We start from the raw sequence: 9,886 nt of genomic DNA, 5'->3' as shown, positions 1-9,886 counted from the left end.
ATTTTAACCAAAAGGGCGAAAAAAAAAAAATTTGTGTCCCACTTTTTAAAAACCTTTTTAAAAAAAAAAAAAAAAAAAAAAAAAAAAAAAAACTTCTCATTTTTGATGAATATGTATTGTCAGAGATCTGCTGTCAACTTTTGAAGAGTACAGATTTTATTTATCTTCTTTGGTATTAAAATAAAATTAAAACCAATATTGAAAAAAGAAGATTGAGACATTGTCTTCTTGGTATTCGTTAAAAATTGTGGGGGAAAAAAATAAAAGCACACGTTTCCAAGCTAAGAAAAAACTGACATTGCTTAGCAAATGCAAAGCCTGCATTTTGTTGATATTGCGTCTGTATTTATAAACATTAGTTGTTCTTCATCTTCTTAGCCAGAGTTACAAAGAGCCACTTGTGGCTCCAGAGATGCAGGTTGCAGTCCTCTGATCTAGATTTAAGAAACAAAAATAATCTGTGAATCACATGACATTGAATACCAAACTTAATGCAGTTGTGTGTTTCTTTTTTTTTTTAATGCCTAATGTGCATAATGCAGTTGGGCTACCAATCCCGCCTTAGCGGACATATCCAGAAGCAATAATTAACTAATTTAGCTGTCATCACCTGTTATGACCGATTCCAGAAACCATCACTGGATTTTATAATTGAAACAACCAGTTCCCTCTTTTAGAGTCTTTAATCCCTAAAATGGGTATTTTGAAATATTACAGAGATGACACACCGCATGTCCAAAATGAGGATCTAGGAGAAGAGAAGGTGATCAGCATCATTGGCAATCTAACTCAGATCATAACTGAGGTGTTTCCAGGTAAGACATCATTGGGTGCTTATGTAGAAAACAATTTAACACCGATATCTACACATTTAATCTAAGAAATGAAATGTTTTCATTATGTTGCCTTTTACAGATACAAAAGTGTACTCTGCACTGGGGAACCATGACTACCACCCCAAGAGTCAACTTCCTCCAGGCCCAAACTCCATCTATGACAAAATAGCAGAAATGTGGCGTGGTTGGCTGGAGGCAGACTCCAAAGAATCATTTAAAAATGGTGACTCTTGCACATTTGTTCTCCAAATATCAGCTTGTAATGTTAACAACTGCATGGTTCATAGCAAAACTAGGCAGTGAAATATACTGTATATATTTTTGATTAGGTGGATATTACACAGAAAAGCTCCTGAACCGAGCAGGTTACAGAGTGTTGGTCCTCAACACCAACCTCTACTACTATCAGAACAAGGAGACCATGAATGATGATGATCCAGCAGGTCAGTTTAGCTGGTTGGATCAGACCCTTACAGCAGCCAGCAACAACAAAGAGAAGGTATAAAGCATGACATTGTATGTGTATAAGCAGTCGTGAAAAAACCAGAACCTGTTAAAATGTAATACCTACGCTAAAAAATGTGGGTGCATGGAGTAACACTAGTTATTAGTGGATAGGATGGACATTTCTGTTGATATATTTTCTTTAAAGAATGACATTTGAGGGATTTACCTGTAATTTAATCTCTTTCTCCTCCAGAGATAAAAATGACACGGACATTTCTTAATAAAAAAAAATTAGTATTTAACAAAGTGTCATATTTTTTTCACATGACTAAGCAATGTGTAAAAATGGCCATGTTTGAAATATTAAACCTCTTTAGTTTGTTTCAATTCTAACATGAATAAAGAAACCTAAACAGATGATTTGGGCTAACTTTACTTGGTTTACTTTCTCAGGTCTACATCATTGGTCATATTCCTCCAGGTTTCTTTGAGAAGAAAAGAAGTACATCATGGTTCACGAAAAAGTTCAACACGAGATATTTGGAATTGATTCAGAAGCATCATTCGGTTATAATCGGGCAGTTCTTTGGCCATCATCATACTGACAGCTTTCGCATGTTCTATACCACAGAAGGTACATTAAAGTGTTTCACGACTGCGGTTGAAATGGTATTTCTTTGCAACTATTAGACTTGAACTCTGTTTCCACAGGCTTGCCCATAAGTGCAATGTTTCTGAGCCCAGGGGTCACACCGTGGGAAACAACACTTCCTGGTGTCAAGGACGGAGCTAACAACCCCGGGATTCGTGTTTTTGAATATGACACTGAAACATTGCTGGTGAAAGTAAGTAATGCTCACTCATGCAATCGTTTCAATGGGAGCCGTAGCTTGCAGGTGACACCGTTTCTATGCTAGGAGTTTGTAAGCTCTTCAGAAAAATAATACTTCTCACGCTTAAAGTTCTGCTTCGTGTTGTCTTTCAACCCCTTTGTGTGAACAGGATGTGGTGACATATTATCTGAACCTCACACACGCCAATGCAGACGCAGAACGCTGGGAGAAAGAGTACCGCCTGACAGAGAGCTTCAGAGTACCCGATGCCTCTCCGGGCTCCATGCACCAGGTTCTGGAACGCATGGCGGCCGATCCCTGCTACCTGCAGAAGTACTACGAGTTCAACTCTGTCAGCTACGACCTGACAGAGTGTGATGGCGACTGCCGTGTTGACCATGTATGTGCAGCAAGAGAAGTAGATTTTAAGAGGTATGAGCAATGCCTGTTGAAGGAAGGAGCCGTTTCTATTTATGGAGGGCTGCTGTTGGTTGTTTCTATGACAGCAACTGTGCTAATCACTGGCTGGTAGAGATGATTGGCATCACAGTTTGTTTCTAAGACATTTAGAGGTGCACTTAAATTAATTTGAATATTATTTAAAAAGTTTATTTATTTTAGGCATTCAATCCAAAAATGCATGAGCAGAATAATTTCAAATGATGTTTCAGATGTTTATTTTTGTTGATTTTTATGATTATGGCTAATCAGTTTCCCTAAAAGTAATAACTGTACATAACATAAGAAAAAATTTATAGAAAAATATGCTGCCTCTATATCATGGCCTACACAATCAAGAAGCTCAGTCACCCTCAGTAACGAGGGCAATACACATAAGTTAATTGTTAAAGAAGCTGACTTTTCACAGAGACCTGTGTCCATCAATATTAATGGAGAATTAAGTGTTCATTTATTTTAACGCATATTTAAGTTGACCAGCTGAATTTAATGTGTCAGACCTTACTGGAAGATAGAACATCAAACATCTTACACACCTAAAATAAAAGCTGAGAAAACACTTTAGATCATAGAGGGGTGGAGGTTGGAGATTCCAGAATAACAGTCCCCATATATAACAGTGACAGGTCTATGGTGACATTTCTTGTAAACGTCTAATGTAGAAGTGGTTTCAGATTTTTACCTACATGTTAAAAAATTATAGTAATTGACATTCAGCTTAAATTAGACTGTGCATAACAACTGTATTCTCATAACTCAAACCTTTGAATGAAGTTATGGTAAATGTTTTCTCCACCGAAACTGTTATTTAAATGGAGAGGGAAAAACAACAAAAAAAACGTCACTGCACTGTTATTTCTGCAGCAATAAATACACTTCCTGATAACAGTGTCACTCCTCTTCATATTTCTTTTTTTTTTTTTTTTTTAGAAGCACAGTAATCTGTTGTTGAGCAAGACAGCTGTTATCTGAGTATCTTTATAGCTTCTATTATTGCCTCTGTTCAAATAAAGGTTTGATATGATTTTTGTTACTGCTTGTAAACCGAACACTGAGATGCATTACTATGAGGTGAAAAGACAAACAGCGAACTTTGAGGCTGTTGAGAAAGCATGTTTATTGAGCACTGTAACTGGTTTACTGGTAACTCGATCAACGATAATGTTACATGGGCCTGAGGTTACACTTTAGTTCACTCACTTCTGTCACGACATTGTGGTGACTGGTTAATGAAAGCAGAACTCTCACATAATTAAGACCTGCTTACGGGAAGAAAAAGGTTGCATGGCTGCATCCAGGGCCTTTTTATAGTCTTGTATGCGCACCTCTGTGCAGGCAGGAGCTGTTAGCTTCCCCTGCTGGATGAGAGAGCACAGTTCATCCAGCATGGCTCTGAATGCCTTCCCATCTAGGGAAAAAAAATGACAACAGCAAACCTACTTTAAAAATCTTTTGTGATACTCTCACTCTCATTTCGCACTGCTGGTAATACGCTTGCTTACTGTGAGTGTGATCTTTCTTCCACTGTGTCACCCAAAAACCCCGAACTTTTACATCCTTAAAAATGAGAGCGCTCTGCAGACACAGACACCACATTGAATTAGTGTGCAATAGGAAAACATTTCAGCAACAGCTAATCTAATTTTCAGTGACTTGCAAAAGTATTCATATCCCTAAACTTTTCTCACATTTCTGATTTTATCTGAATGTTTGAAAAGGATCGTCATCTTTTCGTAGTTTGTATTCAAACTACAAACCACCCAAGCCATAACTATCTGCCTATAAGCTGACAGCATATCATTGGAGAGCCTTTCTAATGAGACATGCAGCCAAGAGTCCTCTGGTAACCTGTAGAGATTTACATCATACAGCCAGATCTGCAGAGCAATGTTTTAGATTGAAGTTCGATTATGCTTTAGAGTTGCCCGGTCAATGTCCAGACCTACTTCAAATTGAGAATCTATTAATTAAAATTAAAATTGAAACAAGATGTTCCTTTCAATGTCTGATCACTTTTGTTTTAATGGAGAACTGGTAGTAATTTTAGTTCCAAGATAAGAAAAGCGAGCAGAGACGAGCGCCAAAATACTTGCTGCCAAAACTGCAACAAAATGTCGTTCTTTTTGTTGCAGTTTAAAAAATACCATTGGATAGAAATTTCTGTCATACATTTAAGATTTTTATTTTCCTTCACTTCATAATTATGCCAGTAAAATACATGGTAGTGATGTGACAAAATGTGAAAATGTTCAAGACGTATCAATACTTTTATAAGTCACTGTATCTATCTTTATCTGTTGTTATCATGCCTTACCACGGGAATAGTCACCGGCTGCTTAGACATTCCTCCATATGTCACCATAGACCCTCCAACTCTAGAAACAGAACCAAATGAATGAAAAAGAAAAATAACTCGTCATTTGTTCAGACCGAATAAAAAAGACAGATGAATAAAGACTATCTAAGATGCTCACTGTAGATGACGAAGCAGTTCTGTTGCACTCTTTCCTCCGACACCATTTAAAGCCAGCTTAGGCTTTGAACATGTCTATTAAAAAAAGGTGTCATACATTGAACATCAGGCCCAAACCACATCACATTTCTGTTTTTATCAGTGGGCTTATCTTCAAAACAACAGACCTTGAATAGTTCCTTCATCTCAGGTCGCCTCAGGCTCTCTTCTTTGATTACATGACTGGCACCTATAGCCTTCAGCCTGTCACTGAGTTGTGTGAAATCGGGCCTTTGAAGAGCATGAAACAAACAAGACCCTCAGCATGGTTCAGAACAAGAAAAAATATTTAAAAGGTTAATAAAAATGCTGTTAAATTTGGGTGCTTAAATGGCATTTTACCTGTCTCTAATAACATTTATAGTGTTTATTCCTCTTGCAGCAGCAATTTGTATGACAGCCTGCCCTACTCCACTATTGGCTGCATTCTGGATCACAGAGTCTCCTATTAGGGCAGAAAATTGAGGAAAAATTATATTATGAAGACACCTTCCCAACTATTTTTAATTTTTTTTTTATCATAAAAAAATTTGCAATAAATGTAATGAAAAATGTCTTCATTCAGAATGATTACTGAGGTGTTTTTATGAAACTAGAAAACCCAATGGCTTAAGAGTTTGGCGAAATAAGAACATATGGACTACGTGTGTAGCAGCTTACCTGGCTTCAAATCTTCAAAGTCAGAGAGCATCCTGATGGCGGTGCAGGGATTGACTCCCAGTGTGGCGGCAGAGAGCAGAGGAATGTCGTTTGGCACTGAGATAACGTCATCTTCGGCTAACACTGCCTCTGTCCTCCATGTTCCTGCTCGCACAAATCAAACAGCGCTAGATCAAAAAGATAACAGAAAATGTTACTTTCTTAAACGAAGAAATCTTGAGGTTTAATTTACCGAGCCCTGCGTCTCTGGGGATTACCCAGTCTCCTGCTTTAAGAGACTTCACCTGACTGCCCACTTCAATGACCTGAGCCACTCCCTCATTGCCACCAATGGCAGGAAGGTCTGGCAGGATAGAATAGGTGCCTAAACCCACAAAAAAACTGTTAGAAATACAATAGTAGTTTCATAATAATGTATTTTTTTGTTGTTGGTGCATTATGTGGAATAAAACCAACCAATACCTTGAATCATGTTTATGTCAGATGGATTTATTGGAGATGCCAGCAGTTTAACCAGGACTTCCTTTGCACCTGTTTGATGCACTGGTACATCTTCCAACCTGGAATGGAAAAAAAATACAATACAAGATTCAGTCAAAAAACACAAACCATGATATCTTTAGTCCTATTATGTTGCTTTACAGTCAGAATAACATTAATATCTGGAAAAAGTGAAAAAAAAAAATAAATAAACTGTGCCACATGTACTCTTTATGAAAAAAACAAGGAAAGCAGAATTCATAGCTCAATCAATCCTTCCATTTAGGTTTGCTACACAAAAACATCTGTACCCATTGGTACCTTCAATGGAATTTAAAACAAAAAAGCACAGTAACACATAAGGATAATTTCAATAACAGCTTTGTGAAAGGCTTCACTGCAGGAAAAATTAGATACAGTTAAGCACAAAACCATTGAGCCAGGGGTACTTTATGGGAAATGAAAAGGAACAGGTACAGTAAGTTGCAGCAATCCAGGTCAAAAAACACCTCATAAATCAGGCATATTGATTTAGTGAAATCTATGGGAAAGAAAAATTAAAGAGGTAGCAAACTTAAGAATGTCATCAGGAAATATACACAGCTAAGCACATAAGTAGACTGAACTACTTTCTCTCAAAGTGAGAAACAAAGATCACAGAAAGTTAGTGAGAAAACATTGCTAAAAATGAAACTAAGTGCTTCTTTTGGTGAAAAAACCCCAAATACACATCAGTAGAACTGCCAATAACTCTCCGTCAATGACTCCATCTGGAATTAAAAACATCTGTCAAAATATTAGCAGTTATAAAAAAAATAAAAAAATACACAAAACTGTCAACAGACAAGCCTGGAGTCATTCATAATTTGACTAATACACCTTGTTCTACCTCAATATTAGGTTGCTGACAGTAGAAATCCAGAGGAAGGCCTGAACAGTAATTCCTCCCTGAGAAAGTATTATGTTTTGGTTTCTGATGTTTGGTTTTGTACTAAAATTGCTTTTTTTGTGCTCTCATTGTCCCAGAATGAGTAAAAAACAAACAAACAAACAAACAAACAAACAAAAACAATTGTTACCTTGGACAATTACTAAGTTTTAGTTTTTCTTAATGATCAAAACCAATGTCAGTAAAGTGGGATTGGGAAAGTGGTAAATCCAGTCCTATGAAACTGTGAGACAGGAATTTATTATCTCAAGAAATAAATGTGAAAGGGATCAATAAATATAGTGAATGACATAAACTCAAGGTATTTCTTTTGGGGTTATTAAATAAATTCAAAACGTTCCTATTAATATAAGAGCATTAATTTATATTGAGGTGTAAAAACATCTGCGTTTTCATATGGTAGGCGTGATTGTATCCACCACACAATGTTGTTTTATGTTTCTTTGAGCATAATGTTTTCAATCATGAAAACAAGCTGTTATAGTTGGTGTGTGGGCTGCAATGTGCCCATCAGTCCCCCGGAAGGTGAGATGGGCTCATTCGAGGGGAAAAACATTCACCACAAACTCGGTGCTACTCAGGGATTTCCCTTACAAGAACCTCGGCGGACACTTATGAGCACAAAGCCAGAAACACGACAATCACAGGGAGGTGAGATTTTTCTGGTTTGCAACAGATGTGGCATTAAGTTTCGTTTGAGGAGACATTAAAAAGTAAGCAACATGGATCCAAAGGGGGGTAAGTCTTTGCAAAATAAAGAAAGAACTTAATCTTTAATGCTTTTTTTTTTCAGACGTATATTCTTACTCAACCACTCCAGAAGGGTCTCCGTGTTTTCGGTAGATCAGAGCTTGACAGGTCTGTGTGCAGCGTCCAGCTGAATGGCTGAAGAGAGAAACGCTAGCTTTCATGTGCTTCGGACAATTTAAAATAGCCACAAAGCCTCTTTGACAAACTGCCCGGCTTCTGAAAATAGCCGAGAGAACCGGAAGCCCCATTTTAACCCAGAACACAACTTCACAGCTAGCAGTAATAAATATATTTTTAATAATAGCTGTAATTTAAGGCAGCATTAGACTGCCAGGCTAGTGTAGCGGCGGCAGCCATGTTTGTTTCGCATGAGGTTGTCATTGAAAATATAAACAGAGATTAGCGCCCCTGGTGGTTATACGCGATACTACATGACTCTGTCTCAAAAGTCGAGAGGAATTCATTTCTTTTCCTGTTCTTTCACTTCATGAAACGTGAAGCTATATGAGAGACCCAACAACTAACCTTAATTACTCACTTTGTTAGTCACACCAAAAATGTTGAGATGATGTTCATGTTTACTTCATGTTTGCTTTTATAAGACAAGTAAATCCTAATTCATAGGTCAGGTGCTTACCAATAAGTCAGATAACCATCGAAAAGTTTAATTACTAAGATATTTCAATTCAGAAAAGAAACACATTGATTCTGTGACAAACAGTGACTTCTCTATCAATTCATTTGAATTGTTTAAATCTAGCAAAACTTCATTCAGTTCTCATTTGGAGCATATGGAGCAGTCAGATTTCTGATGTTTGATGGAGCTTGGTTATTGACTGGTTTAGGTGTAAGAGAATCTTACATTATATTTGGTATTTAATAGGAAACCAACGAGGAAGCCAAATATTAACTTTTTTCATCAGAACTGTTGCTATAGCATTTTGGATCAACTGAAAGCTTGTAACTGCATTTTGTTGGGTTCCTGATAGTAAAGAATTACAGTAGTCCAGCCTTGAACTAACAAATGCATGGATGAATTTTTCCTGGATAAGATATGTCTAATTTTGGCAATATTCCAGAGGTGTAATAAGAAAATCCTAAAACCTTGTTTAGAACGGGATTTAAGTGACATATCCTTGTCAAAAATATCAGAAATTCTTCACTTTATGAATTCAATGTCATCCTCATCACGTGATTGTCTAAGCAGTGTCTTTATCAGAGGTTCTGATCCAAAAACGATAATTTCTGTTTTGGTAAAAGAAGAACATTTAGTGTCATCAAGATTTTAATGTATTTCCTCAAGAAATGTCTGTGATCTTCCAAATGGATTGGATTCACCAGAATTTAATGATAGGTATAGCTAAGGTAGCTATATCATAAATAAATAGATACATGTATCTGTTTGTAATCAATGGGGTATTAGCATCCCCTGCTTGTTGCTGAGAAGGGGGGATATTTTATGTGCTTTGTGGTTTTCTTCATTTTGATTATTTGGAGGTCAACAGAAGGAAGGATTCACTCAGCACCAATTATGAAAGAACTGCCAAAGTTTACGAGTGTATTTACGAAACACGACTTATTCCTTTTATTCAAATTCCTGTGCAATCTCAGTTTTTAGGGCAAGAGAGTCACGGCCCTTTGCATTTTTCCTACAGCAGATAAACAACTGAAGCTTCTCACCCATAAATATAAGCTGAAGAGCCACAGATTAGGGTCAAGGAGTCTTTTATTGAGGATTTGTTGCAGATTTTAAAAATTCTATTTATTTATTATTTTTCTTATTTTAGGGCTGTTGAATAAAAAAAATTCTTGTTAGAATATTATTTCTAAATGTAGTAAAGGAATGTGCAATACATGGGCAAGGTCTCAATAACAGCCCTGACATGAACCAACTCACTCCCACAAGATTTCTTAAGGACATTAAAGAAAAGACATTATAATAAATACACGAAAGGAGTCA

The 9,886-nt window shown here is 36.8% G+C and overlaps 2 protein-coding genes across 2 annotated transcripts in view; one reads left to right on the top strand and one right to left on the bottom strand.

Annotated features, from left to right (window-relative positions):
- smpdl3b (sphingomyelin phosphodiesterase acid like 3B) overlaps nt 1-3,463 on the top strand; it is a 7,498-nt gene extending 4,035 nt beyond the window's left edge. The window contains exons 3-8 of the mRNA XM_015034687.1: nt 718-815; nt 916-1,059; nt 1,166-1,335; nt 1,737-1,917; nt 1,995-2,128; nt 2,286-3,463. Coding sequence (XP_014890173.1) covers nt 718-815; nt 916-1,059; nt 1,166-1,335; nt 1,737-1,917; nt 1,995-2,128; nt 2,286-2,648 — 1,090 coding nt within the window. The 3' untranslated portion in view covers nt 2,649-3,463. The remainder of the gene's footprint in view (nt 1-717; nt 816-915; nt 1,060-1,165; nt 1,336-1,736; nt 1,918-1,994; nt 2,129-2,285) is intronic.
- A 212-nt stretch (nt 3,464-3,675) lies between these two features.
- On the bottom strand, nt 3,676-8,272 carry mecr (mitochondrial trans-2-enoyl-CoA reductase). The gene is made up of 10 exons (XM_015034688.1): nt 7,984-8,272; nt 6,210-6,307; nt 5,980-6,111; nt 5,748-5,891; nt 5,430-5,532; nt 5,216-5,318; nt 5,050-5,123; nt 4,890-4,950; nt 4,078-4,150; nt 3,676-3,983 (listed from the first exon to the last, which is right to left on the bottom strand). Exons 1-10 carry the CDS (start codon nt 8,172-8,174, stop codon nt 3,820-3,822), a joined length of 1,143 nt encoding a protein of 380 aa, XP_014890174.1. The 5' UTR covers nt 8,175-8,272; the 3' UTR covers nt 3,676-3,819.
- Nucleotides 8,273-9,886: the final 1,614 nt, after the last annotated feature.

Source organism: Poecilia latipinna, unplaced genomic scaffold, assembly GCF_001443285.1.
Source record: "Poecilia latipinna isolate Pla-1442-1.1 unplaced genomic scaffold, P_latipinna-1.0 Scaffold308, whole genome shotgun sequence".
Taxonomy (NCBI): domain Eukaryota; kingdom Metazoa; phylum Chordata; class Actinopteri; order Cyprinodontiformes; family Poeciliidae; genus Poecilia; species Poecilia latipinna.
The sequence above is the reverse complement of the archived record's forward strand: the minus strand, read 5'-3'. Positions and strand labels throughout refer to the sequence as shown.